Source organism: Pogoniulus pusillus, chromosome 2 (genome assembly GCF_015220805.1).
Source record: "Pogoniulus pusillus isolate bPogPus1 chromosome 2, bPogPus1.pri, whole genome shotgun sequence".
In the NCBI taxonomy this organism is placed as follows: Eukaryota; Metazoa; Chordata; class Aves; order Piciformes; family Lybiidae; genus Pogoniulus; species Pogoniulus pusillus.
This window is the reverse complement of record NC_087265.1, coordinates 15,276,240-15,289,215: the sequence shown is the minus strand read 5'-3', so window position 1 is coordinate 15,289,215 and position 12,976 is coordinate 15,276,240. Positions and strand designations below refer to the sequence as shown.

The 12,976-nt window shown below is 43.4% G+C and overlaps 2 protein-coding genes across 5 annotated transcripts in view; one reads left to right on the top strand and one right to left on the bottom strand.

Moving 5' to 3' along the window:
* Positions 1–6,958, bottom strand: part of HSPBAP1 (HSPB1 associated protein 1) — a 41,791-nt gene extending 34,833 nt beyond the window's left edge. For 2 of the 4 annotated variants that reach the window (XM_064157189.1, XM_064157205.1), the window contains exon 1: positions 6,598–6,727. In XM_064157189.1, the coding sequence (XP_064013259.1) occupies positions 6,598–6,634 (37 nt within the window). In that variant the 5' untranslated portion in view covers positions 6,635–6,727. Of the gene's footprint in view, positions 1–1,807; positions 1,932–6,597 lie in introns of all 4 variants that reach the window. The other 2 variants (XM_064157195.1, XM_064157215.1) reach the window with 2 other exon arrangements.
* Positions 6,959–7,105: 147 nt separating this feature from the next.
* SLC49A4 (solute carrier family 49 member 4) overlaps positions 7,106–12,976 on the top strand; it is a 73,370-nt gene continuing 67,499 nt past the window's right edge. Inside the window, exon 1 of the mRNA XM_064157229.1 lies at positions 7,106–7,514. Coding sequence (XP_064013299.1) covers positions 7,145–7,514 — 370 coding nt within the window. The 5' untranslated portion in view covers positions 7,106–7,144. The remainder of the gene's footprint in view (positions 7,515–12,976) is intronic.

The window sequence follows — 12,976 nt, the reverse complement described above, 5'->3', positions numbered from 1 at the left end:
CTTATGAAATACACAATAAGCAATCTGAACAGCCAGCGTATTAAGCTCAGGAGGCAACAACCCTAGAAGTGCTCAGAGCCAGGCAGGATGGGGCATTAAGCAGTCGTGTCTAGCAGGTGTCCCAGTCCGTGGCAGGGTGCTTGGAACTACATTGTCTTTAAGGTCACAGTATCACCAAGGTTGGAAGAGACCTCACAGATCATCAAGTCCAACCCTTCAACACAGAGCTCAACGCTAGACCATGGCACCAAGTGTCACGTCCAATCCTGCCTTGAACAGCCCCAGGGACGGCGACTCCACCACCTCCCCGGGCAGCCCATTCCAGTGTCCAATGACTCTCTCAGTGAAGAACTTTCTCCTCACCTCCAGCCTAAATTTCCCCTGGCGCAGCCTGAGGCTGTGTCCTCTCGTTCTGGTGCTGGCCACCTGAGAGAAGAGAGCAACCTCCTCCTGGCTACAACCACCCCTCAGGTAGTTGTAGACAGCAATAAGCTCACCCCTGAGCCTCCTCTTCTCCAGGTTAAACAATCCCAGCTCCCTCAGCCTCTCCTCATAGGGCTTGTGCTCGAGGCCTCTCACCAGCCTCGTCGCCCTTCTCTGGACATGCTCAAGCATCAAAATGTCCCTCCTAAACTGGGGGGCCCAGAATTGAACACAGTACTCAAGGTGTGGGCTAACCAGTGCAGAGTACAGGGGCAGAATGACCTCCCTGCTCCTGCTGACCACACCAACCCAAATCATTCCCTCCCAACCCAAATCATTCTATGATTCTTTGATCAGTCAAGGATTGCAATTATTATAGGATTATTAAGCAAAAAGTATGGCCATTATTCCATCTGTTTACAGCATTCCACTTCTTTCAGCATGGGTAAAACAAGCAGAACTGAGCCTAACCTTCGTTTCAAGCTGCTGTTTATAGAGATTCCCAAGCAGCAACATGAAATTTGTCTTTGAAAAACTGTTACCAATTTATGATTTGAATCTTTGGGCTCATATGAAAAATGTAAAATCTTCCTTTGACATAACAAAGAGCTAAGGATAGATTCAGCCTAATGCAGCTGACCAAAACGTGAACTACCACTACACTCTTACTACCTTAATTTTTTATTCTTAATATTTCATCATATTACTTCTGTTTTCAGTACAAATATTAAACATAAAACAACAAATAAATTACATTTTTAATGAAAAAGCACAGCCTTGTTAGATAGAAGCTTATCTTTCACAACTTTGTAATACAAAAAAATGCTGCTAGTGGTGTCAGTATATCTTCACCATCTTCCCTCTGGAGATTTTCTCTCCCTTTTCTTTTTTAAATAACAACTGCCTGCAAAGTTTCTTTATCAGTAAACACTGAGAGCTAAATATCAGAAAAGATCAAGGACTCTGCAGGCCCCAATCTGCACTCTGATGTGCATGAACTCTTCTAATCAGCTGCACCTGCTTTTCTGGAGACTGAAGATGACCTTTAATGTTAGAAGAAACCATGGCAGTGCTGCTGCTTTGAACTTTGGAAACTTTTTGCCATATGCAAAATTTATCAAAACTCAGCATTTGTCAACCTATTTGTATATCTGGAAAAGTCCTTTCAGTATAGAGGTTTCAATATAATCAGATTCCTTTAAAACATTACTATCACTATCTCAACCACTGACTAATTCAATATTAGTATCAGAGACAATGTCTTCTATATCCAGTCTTCAAAACCACATATGCTTAAAAATTTAAGATAACACCCTAAACATTAGTAAATCAATAAAACTGCAGAAGGTTCAACTTTTATAGCAAGACATCCAAACTGCTTTACCATTGCTCTGGTTGAAATATTCTGATGTAAATCAAAGCTTTGTGCTACCATATCTACTCCATGGAATCTTCTTGTGTCTGTGATCACAAAGCATAGAGGAATCTCCTCTTAAATCATATTTACCCTGGTTCAGAGAAGCAGAGGCACAGAAATAATCAATTTAGACTCTTCTTTCTATACAGAATTGCATGTCAGAGAGTCATATTTCCAAAGAGACAATCTACATTTCGTAACGTTACGTCTTCAATACGGATCTGTTGGGAAACACCCACCCAGACAATCAGGTCTTCAGAAGACTCCTATGGAGAGCACACAGAATCCCTATGGTACAACAGCCAAGTGTGACCAGCCAGACCAAATTCCTTAATGCCTACCATTGTTAACTATATCACAGCAATAATTAAGTTACTCCTTGCTACTTTGATGTAAGACAGCAGAACAATAACAAAGCTTGATCTAAAAAGAGAAACACATTCACTAGAGACACAACAGACAGACCAATACCAGAGCAACATGAGTAGCTTGTCTTGATGGTATCAGAGACAATTAGATCTGCACTGAAACAGTCTTGGCACAAGCGGACAGGTGGAGATTTTCACCCTGTATTCCCAATTCAAGCCTAACATTCTCATATGGTTCAATTAATTTCCATCATTATTCCCGGGTTTTCAGGAAGGTCGGAAACCACCAATCTTTGAAACTGGAATTCCATAACGCAACTTTGGGATGCAAAATACTCTACTGCATGTTACATGCACATGGTGCCCCTGAGTGACAAGAAAGAACATAAAAATGTAGTCTGCTGAGGTTGCAGCTCCAACATAATGTCCCTAAAACACCTAGAACACAGATCCTGAAGGCTGTGTGAGGTAAGGAAGTAGCCATCAAAAGGAATCTGCATGAAAGGCATGCAGCTTCCACCTCCCGCTTGAAGAAGATACAATCATCCTCTATGTGTTTATTGTCGAGCTGGTGACAAATGGCAGAACAAGCAGAAATGGGAGTATGAAAGGATTCAGATGTACTCAAAGCCCAAGTCAGGTGTGACTTTTGCATACTCCTTCGGAGAGCTACAGTAAAGAATCAACAGTATGGTAAGAGTGAATATGGTGAGACATCTTTAATTGTCCACTCTCAAAGCTAGACTCCACAAGAAAAAGGAGCAATCCCATATCTCCCTAAAGGACCTTGCAATAGGCTCTGGCTCACCACAAACCTAGAATCATCTCCACCACAATGGTCACTTTGCAAGCTGTGTATATCTATATTGCAATCAAAAAGGTATAAAAGAATGCCCACTGGACAGTGTCTGATAATTGAATTTCAAAATAAAACTGTTTGGGTTTCATAAGCCAAAAAAGTGTCCATATTTTTATTTGTGGTTGTCAGGAGACAAAGAAAAAAAAAGACTGTAAGATCTCTTTCCTCTTCAAGGAAATCATTGTATGATGTTAAAGCTGGAAGTCTACCTACCTCTCAATAAAAGGAAAAGTGAGAAAATATGATGAAAGCTACAGAATGCATGATTGAAGGTGCTCAAATCAAGCCCCAAACAGAGCAGATGCTGAACATCCTGTTCCTAAGTAACTAAAAAGAGATATCAAAACTTGATGAGGGGAGAATATGATTTGCTCACACTTCACAGGCTCACCTTCATAGGTGTTGCTTATGACAGGGCTGTAAAGAAGAGAACTATTACAGCTCCATGCTACACTAGGGCTGGTTATGGCAGCTCTGGAATGACATTGTCACAACTCCATCCAAAATCCAGAAGCTGAGAAAAATCCCTGTAAAACAGGCCTCTTTTGGGATGCTGGAAGGAATACTCAGAATCAGCCAATTGCCACTTTCATAACTTTGAATACCAAATTTTGGGTCCTGCCCATTCATGCAGAAATGTTTTTCACTTTTGTGGGGTATGCAATCAGTTGCTACTTGGCAGATGCAAGATGTGAGTTCAACAAGAAGGTACAAGATTGTACACACGATGTTAGGAGTTGTTGGGATAAAAGGTGTAAGAAACAAAGAGATGCTCAAGTCTCTCTTAAAGTGTAAGAAACAACAGGATGCTCAAGTTCATCAAATCTCTCTAAAGAAAAGTCATATGGAGAGCAAATCAGCAAAAACCTGATGTCTGGACCAAGCAAATGGCACTTCATAATGTGCTAAGAACTGAGGGTTGTACCATGGGGTCGATACTCTTCTTGGACTGCTCAGCTCAACCATTACATGACAGGTGTGTTTAAGCTGAATTACACTCTCCAGATGCCTCTAGGTTATAACAAACCTGTCACAGCCTTCAGTTTATCTTAATAAGCCAGGCTTAAATCAGCACAGTCTATGTGCCAAGTCATAAGCAGATCAGCCAGACCTGCCTCAGGGATAGGATGAGTATTTGGAAGCAATAACAGCTGCAGCCATGTAATTTTTATCTGTCACCACTAGTCTATCAGAGCTCCAGGCAACCAACTCCTCCTAAAATGAATTCCAGTAGGTTTTAGGCCAGATACAGGCAGATAGGCATGAATATGGAGATACAACTACCTTGAGAGCTTTTAGGTTTGGCAACCACCAAGGGGCATGCTATCACGGTTGGGCTTCTGTAGCACAATTTCAGATTTAGGCACCATTAAATCCATGCAAGTCCTGCTACAGCCATGAAGTTCTGGGCCAGGAGACAAAATAACCTTTCCACTTTCCTAAATATATGGCACTTCATTTGATAATATTCAAAGCTCTTTAGCTACATTATAATGAGGTTAAAGCAAGAAAAGATTTCCCCACCCCAAATATTACAAATGTCAGTAATGAGAACAGTAAAAATGTCACCACATGGAGAAAAGAGTGAAATTAGCATATTTAGAGAAGTATTATACCCATGAGTGAAATAATGCAATCAGCTAGCTGCAAGATAAAGCTAATTTGGTTTCCAACAGTTTATCAACAATGCACTGCTCCCTTACATTAACAAATTTAAATGGTACCATATCCTGCAAACAAGAATAATTCACACAGAATATTACACTGTGTTAATTAAATAGTTGGAAGAGAAAAGGTCAGGCCACGACTGAAAGATGTGCATATGGGTTGTAGAGCTATGAAAAGATGAAGTGATTTCAAATCAAGCAATTGAATAATTTGAATAATTATTAAGTCAATGATAAATACACCTGAATTTTTACAGCCTATTTTTACAGCTCCTTTCTTTTGTCACTCTTTCTTGATGACCAATGCAGGAGTCAAAACATCTTTACCCATCATCAGATGAAGTGATCTGGGTAAGTCATTAAATAGCTACCCTGCTTAAATGCAAGCTTTCATTTTGCTATGCAGACAGTAAGAGGCAAGAGGCAAGTTTTGCAGTTAAAGGATACTGCAAAGCCCCACTCCCCTTATTTCTGGATGGGTTTCCTGCCACTAAAATGACCAGGAGTTAACTGAAAAACGTTCATAAATTTTTCCACTTTGTTTACTTCTGCAAGCACCAGCATTTTGGCATAATGCCACCAAATCAATTAAATTATAGTCGTAATGTAGCCATTCTAAACTGAAAGAACATTTTCGTGTGGGCTAAGCTATGCTGAGGTGGTAATGTATGAAAAAGACCTAATAAACCACGGAATTACTTTTATTTGGAGCTCCAAAGCAGTACTGGAAGAAAGTCACGACCAAATCTGAATCTTGTACAAAGTTTTAACTGTATTTGCATCACTGCAGTTGTACACAGCAAGCTCAAATTTTGGTTTGTTACCATGTGTATGTCCTACTGCTATTTAATTGTGCACGAATTTTATTTTTCTTGGGAAGTTTCTTGAACTTTTCTAGACAAAAACATAATTTTCTTTTGGGTCACAGTTCTGCTGATCTCATTTGCTATAAACTTCCTTTTTTGCACCTTCAGCACTACTACTTTGAACCTCAGTCTAGCATACAGAGCTTTGTGGGCTAAACAAAATGCAATGTCTGTGTATTTTGGGCAGAATTTAATCAGATTGCAGGGTTCTGGCTGCAAAACTGAGCGATGGGGACCACGTGTGAAATTCACTTGTGCACTGCCCAGCAAATCAACAGTTATGGTATTGATAGCGGATCTAAAACCAGCCCACATGGATCCCACTGTTGAGCTCTCCCCAGTTAAGCACATAGGCATTTATCAAGCCAGCTGCCAGACTTTGTGACAGTATGGCTAAGCAAGCCAAACTGAAATTCTTCATTATTTTTTCTGGGGACATAAAGCAGTGTGCAGTATATAAGCCATTAATTTTATGGCAGGTGCAGATGGTAGATACTCGCAGATAAATACTCGCACAACCTAACGAATGAATACATACTTCAATCTGTTTAAATGATAACAGCTTCTAATGAGCTCAGTGTAACTCACACGATGGTATAGCCATCCAAATGATTCTAAAATGGATTTCAGAGCAAGCTGTAACTGAATCCTGCTCCCCTTCCCTCCCCAGTTCGGGGCATGACTGATTGCTGTACCTCAAGACAACGCAATTTACTTCTCCCTTTAGAAAGGAGAAGTACTTGCACTTGCCGAAGAGCCAACTTAATTGTGTCCTGCGTGACCGCAGCTGACCCACGCCCCACAGGGACGTTTCGGAGGAGGAACCGAAGGACAGCGATGGAGTACCCCGACCCCGTTCCCGCCCACGGCCTGCAGACAAGCCGCGCTGCCGGGCCTGCGCTTTGCCGTGTAGCCATGCCGTGCTAGGCTGCAGCGCGGCGGCTGTGGGCTGAGTCGGCTCAGTTCCCTCCACAGCAAGGCGGCGTGGGGCACCTACCCGGTACGGGAGAACGACAGCTTTCTGCCCCGGCCATGCTCCCCCGTTCCTTCCTCCGGGGCGGCTCTGGCGGGCTCCCCTCGGCACCGCCCTCGCTAGCGGAAGGAGGGGGAGCTCGGCTCGGGAGCGAGCCCGGCCGGCTGCGCTCTGTCGTGCGGGGCGGAGCCGCGGTACTAGTGTGGCGGCCGGGGCTGACTGGAGCCCCGCGGTAGGGGCTTTACGGGTCATACGCCACTGGACCCTGCAGGCCGCCCCTGTCCAGCCCCAGAACCCGACTCCCTCGGGGTGACGGCCTTGGGGCTTCCCCGCCCCGCACGCCCCCACAGGCCGCCGGGTTGCGGCTGCCCGCCGGCACGGTTCCCTTCTCGCGGGCGGCGGGCCCAGTTTCCTCCCTTCGCCGGCGGAGGTAGGAGGCGGCCGCCGGCCCTCCACGACCGCGCATGCGGCTGTGCCGGGCCGGGGCAGCGCCGCCGTGCTCGGGGCTTGAGGTGTGGGTGTCCCTGCCCCCTGGCCCCGTCCCTACGAGGCCCCGACAGCGCCCCAGCGTATGGGCTTAGGCTGGAGCAGTGCGGAGGAGCGGCAGCCCCTTCTGCCGCCGCCGCCGCCACAGCAGCAGCAGCAACGGCGACGGCCGCGGGAGCCGGCGGGGGCCCCGGCGCTGCCAACCGCGGTGCCGGGGCCGGTGCGACGGCTGCCGCCGTTGGCGGGCCGCGTCTATGGGCGGCGGTGGCTGGTGCTGTTGCTCTTCTCGCTGCTGGGCTTCGCGCAGGGCCTGGTGTGGAACAGCTGGGGCCCCATCCAGAACTCGGCCCGCCTGGCCTTCGGCTTCAGCGGCTGGGACATCGCCCTCCTCGTCTTCTGGGGGCCCATCGGCTTCGCGCCCTGCTTCTTCTTCATGTGGCTCATGGACAAGAAGGGTGAGCGGGGCCGGGGGCGGCGGGGCCAGGGGTTTGGGACTCCCCGCCCCGCTGCTGCAGCTTCCCCCGGGCCAGGCAGGGACACTGTGGCTGTGGCCATGGCAGGGTCTGTGCCCGCCAGCGCCACGGTGGTCCTGAGGCCGGGGGTTGGGGAACCACCGGCCCGGGGACATGCCTTGCACTCGAGGCTGGTGTTCTCGGTCTTAAAGGGGCAGACATACTTTAAAGGCATAACGAGTGCTGTTTTCAGTACACTTGCTCAAAGGAACATCAAAGGCCATGCATAAGGAAGGTATTTAAGGTGTTCTTGGAGCCAAAGGGAGTGACAGCGTCTTACATCGCCATTGAGGTGTGGGTCTGGAGATGTTCTCCATCCGGCATTGCCGTGTAGATGATTGACCTGAAGATGGTCAAGGTTGCTGGTAATCAGGTGTGAAACACGTGCCCATGTTGATGTTTGGATTAGGTAATGTCAGTGTTAGAGGTGGCCACTGCGCCTTCAAGGAAATACTTAGATTTTAGAAGCAAGCTGGACGTGAAGTCTGTGCTTTGCATTTGGAAGTGCTAGAGAGATGCAAAGACAGGGAAAGTAAAACAGAAGTTATGCCTCAGGCTTTCAGCAGATGAGCACGAGGGAGAGCTTCCTAATTTTTGTTCAGTCTGTGGTGTCTCAGTAGAAAACTTCAGAAAATGGTGTTTGTCTCTGGAGAACTTCTTCATGGCTGTGCTGTTCATCTGCTGTCACCCCAGGGACCACGATGGTGTGGTCAGGTACCTGTGTTTGATCTTTTGGGCCTAAAGCATTTAGTCTTTTAATTCTTGTTTAAACAGGCCTCTAAACAGGAGATAAGAGCCTACATACCCTTGTGACTTCTGATGTTAAAAGCTACTCATTCGATTTATTTAGGAATTAATAGCTCATTTGTGGGAAAGGAGAGGAGGGAAAGTGAAGGCAGTTAGTGAGAAAAGCTGAGAAGGCCTGTGTCTCAAAATTGGAATTGCTTTTTCTAAAACTGAAGAGGTGTTGAGGGAATAAAACTTACTGGTTTGAAAGTATATTCTCCAAATGAATCCATGGTGGCTGTGCAGCCAGTCTACTCTCAAGCAATTTAGACTTCATTCGGCAATGTCTGTCTAGACTGCTGTACGATGGTGCTGTTAATTATCTTAAAGTAAATTATTTTGGTTTGTACAGCAAAGATAATAACATTCCTCATGGTATGAAGTAAAAAAACTAAACTTGAACCTGTACTTGTAGAGCCAAGCCTGTGTTTTTATTTCTTCATTTTCTACAAAGTCGATTCTGAGCCACAGAGGAAAAAAAACAACCCCAAACAACCAAAAACTAAACTGAAAAGTTTCAAAGTAGCTCATGGGAGAAGAAGCATTAGGTTTTATTGTTTCTTTAAGGCGATTAGTAATGTAGTTGCTGGCTTTCTCAGTTTCACAAGTGGCTTGTTTTCATGAGAATATGTATATCAGGGTGTTCCTCATTACTTCAACCAGCAACAGAACAAGAGGACATAGTCTCAAGTTGTGCTGGAGAAGATATAGGCTGGATGTTAGGAGGAAGTTCTTCCCAGAGAGAGTGATTTGCCATTGGAAGGGGCTGCCCAGGGAGGTGGTGGAGTCACCAAGACTGGAGTCTCAAGACTTGAGACTGGAGTCTCAGGAAAAGACTGAATGAGGCACTTAGTGCCATGGTCTAGTTGATTGGCTAGGGGTGGGTGATAGGTTGGACTGGATGATCTTGGAGATCTGTTCTAACCTGGTTGATTCTGTGATTCTGTAATTGCTTGGATGGTTTTGTCTGTTTGGTGGGGTTTTTTTGTTTGTTTGTTTTTTAATTATTTCCACTATCATTGGAGACATTGATCCTTCCTGTTTGTTCTTGCCTTTGTTGCTTATGTTGTTGAAAGAATTTTTGTTTATAGCCTAGTATCGTAACTTATTTGCTTTAGGCATAAGGAGTACACAAGTGCTCTGAATCATATTCTTTGCACAGCAGCAGAGTTTGTGGGAGCTCTGTTGTGTGGTGTTTTCTGAATCAAGAGAATGTGGTGCCGTTCATGTTGAAAGCGATGGTGGAGTCCTGCCACTTGGTTTCTCACAAAGCAGAGAGGAGAGCTGCTGCTGCCGCCTGGCTCTCATGTGGGGAGCATTTCCACTGGAGGCACATTGTGGGAGTTATCTGCTCTTCAGACTATGCATGTTCTGCTAGGGGCATGACTACTACTTTGAAGCTGTCAAGCTGGTTGAGTCTGACCTTGCAAGAGCAGTATTTCACTCACTTGAGAGTACAAGTGATTGTTGTTACACCACATCTACTCTCTGGACCAAAAATACAGAGAAATAGTACCATTTACACTCTGGCTTCAGTCATCTGTCACTGCAGTTAGCTAGTAAAGGAACTGTCAGGAAAAAATACATTTGTGAGGTGTCAACATGTAAAGCCTGCCATGTATCAGAAGTATGACACTGTAGATGATGCATGTCAGAATTTGAGAGGAGATTCTGCTGTTGGATAGTCCTATACTTCACAGTCAGAGGTATGTCTAACTGATAAGTAGCTGCCTGCTGTCACTTAAGTCTGATTTTGTGTGTGATGCTTCAAATGAAGTCCTGAATACTATTGTGTTTGCTCTTTGGTTTTCACTTGTTCAGTGTAGCACAGAGTTTGAAACAAATCTGTTCTCACACCAGACTTCTGTTGTATTCTTTGTGTGCCTTTTTCTTACTTCACTACTGTTTATAAGGGTTTGGTTGCTATATACCTTTTAAATAACTACAATTTGAAATATTAAAGATTTAGCAACAGGCATGTTTATAATCCTACTTGGCAGAAACGTTTCTTGGGCTTTGTGACTGAGTTTCATCAGAGCTTCTCAGAGAAGTGTGAGGTCTTCTGAGAAGAGTGTTATTTTTAGTTATGCTAAATAAGCTCCAAGTGATCTGTTGGTTTTTTTTTTTTTTTTTTCTTTTTTTTATATGAGGGATCTCTAGTGGATAAATTACTCTTGTTTGTTTGTTTTCTAACCTCAGAGGTTTTCCTGGCCTCCAAGAGTGTCTCCTGAACTTTTTGTGAAGACCTGTTTACAGTTCGTGCAGGCAGTGCGTTTGGAGAACAGGAGCAGTATGGGTGTTGGTGTCAGATGCATTGGTTTAAGATTATGCTCTTATGGATCTGTAGAGATACCCTGTTTTATGGGGTTTTGTTTTGGGTATTTGTTTACTTAAATTGAGAGCGAATTTTCTTCAGGAGGGTCATGATGGTGGGCATAAGGCTGTAATGGCAAAAAAAAAACATTGCTTGAATATCTTATCTCTTTGAAGCACTGGGGGAAGCCTGTACTTAGCTGGTGTCTCTGTAAGGTGTGTTAGTTGAAAGTTCATGTTTTTTGTGAAGTTTCTATTGTTCTTAAAAGTTCAGCCATCTTCAGGCACTTATTGAGGCTGGAGCATCACAGCTGGAAATTCTCCTTTGGGGAGCAAGCCCTGTTCCTCTGGCTAAATGGAAACTTGTGCTAGGGTGCTGTCCCTCCAGAACCTGGGGGAGCTTTCTGTGCTCCTTGGCTGGGTGCTGCAATGGAAACAGCAGTGGCATCTGTGGTGTTTCTTAGTCCTGTTCTGGATGGATACATGTTGAAATTCAGGAATTCTGTTTACATGTGTCATTTTTGAGCATGTGCCATTTTTTTAAGCAGTTTTGAAAACTTTTCTGGTAAGAATTACAAGTGTTGTTTTGGTTGTGTGGCTTCTTAGTGAAGAGGGGTTAAAAGATAGTGTGATGTGTGTCTTATCAATTTTCTTTAGCAACAGAATTAGAGAGTCCTTGTTTAAATGATAATTGCCTTTAGAGATTCAATAAGACTGAAATTAATTGGGAAATTACTTCAGTGTGTTGTTGGTTGGACCCTTGTTGTTTACATGATTAAAATTAGCTACAGTTTGTCACATGGTGCTTGAGTGTTTGTAGATGTTGTGTGCCTTGAGAACTTCATTTCCTGGGAACTGTAAATACAAGCACATGGAACTGTTAGGATGTTTGTATTTCTAACTCCAAAACATACGTTTATGGATCTGGTTCTCTGCTTTTGGTAGGTGAATTCATAGTTAAAAGTGAGACCCAAAAGCAGTATATATTGTCAGTCTTCATTATATTCCCGTGTAAACCATCCCAAGTAGTGGAGAATGAAATACTTTATGAAAATTTAAATTAAACAAATTGAATAGAATGTTGATACTTTTCATTAATTTTCAGAATACAGTGAACACAGTTTTATATTGACTTTGAAGGAATGTGACACATACTTCTGAAAGTGAAATGTAATCTATTTCTTGGTCTTTTGTTATAAAATGACAAGATATGCTTACATTGATTCTGTAGACATTCTTACTAACTTTATTTTCCCAAAATTAAATTTACATAGCAGTTATCCTAGTGATTGAATTATGAAGTAAAGAGAAAACTTCAATAATCAGATTTTGGGTTTTAATGGAGATTGGCTTGTCTGTTGAAACCACAAATGTTTTTACTTGTATGAATAGTTATTCCCTTCCTGAATATCAAACTCTTGATTTCATTGCTGTCTCCTAAATCATGCTTCTCAGTTTCCTTCTCTGAGATATTTGATAGTTCTGTCTCTTCCACAATGGAGTTTTGAGGTTCAATCCTGTAATACTGTCTGACAAAATGAATGTTGAGTATGAGTACTAAATTGGGTCTTATTCCACATCAGGACTTTTCTGACTAACATCTAGGGTCACTGGAACAGAAGGGAGGAAATTTCAACTGAACTTGTTCTCTTCTAGATTTTCATTTAGGAAGTGTTTGTGAAATGCCTTTGTTTTTATTTTGAGGGATGACGAGGTAGGTGCAGAGAGCAAAGATGAAACAAGTTGTTCCAGATGTCAGTGGAAGTGTGAACGGTTAAGCTAGTGTTTCCATTGCTTGACTTGGTGTCCCATGATCCATGTCTGTCATTCAGGTTCTCAGATAACGAGTTAGTAAATACAAGTGGGAGTGTGGCACTAGTAACATAGAAAGATTGAAGCAGGTCTAAGTTGTTAATAGGTATCACTGTTGGCATAGATAGTCAGTGTGAAGTTCTTTCCATGGTGGCACTCAGAAGAACATGTAGAGTTTTTAATGGGAATCATAGTATCATAACCAGGTTGGAAGAGACCTCCAAGATCACTCAGCCCTATCCAGTCAACTAGACCATGGCACTGAGTGCCTCATCCAGTCTTTTCTTCTGCCATATCTCAAATGATCACAGGCATACGAGGTTTTGATTAACAGAGGGACAAAAACAGGTGAATGATGAACCTTTGAAGTCTGAGAGTTTTCACTTTGTGAAATTTTTGTCATGATCTCAGAAACAAACTTTTCTAATCTCAGATGCGTGATTGCAAGATATGTGGCCAATATTTCCAAATGATCAGTGTAATAATTCATTGAT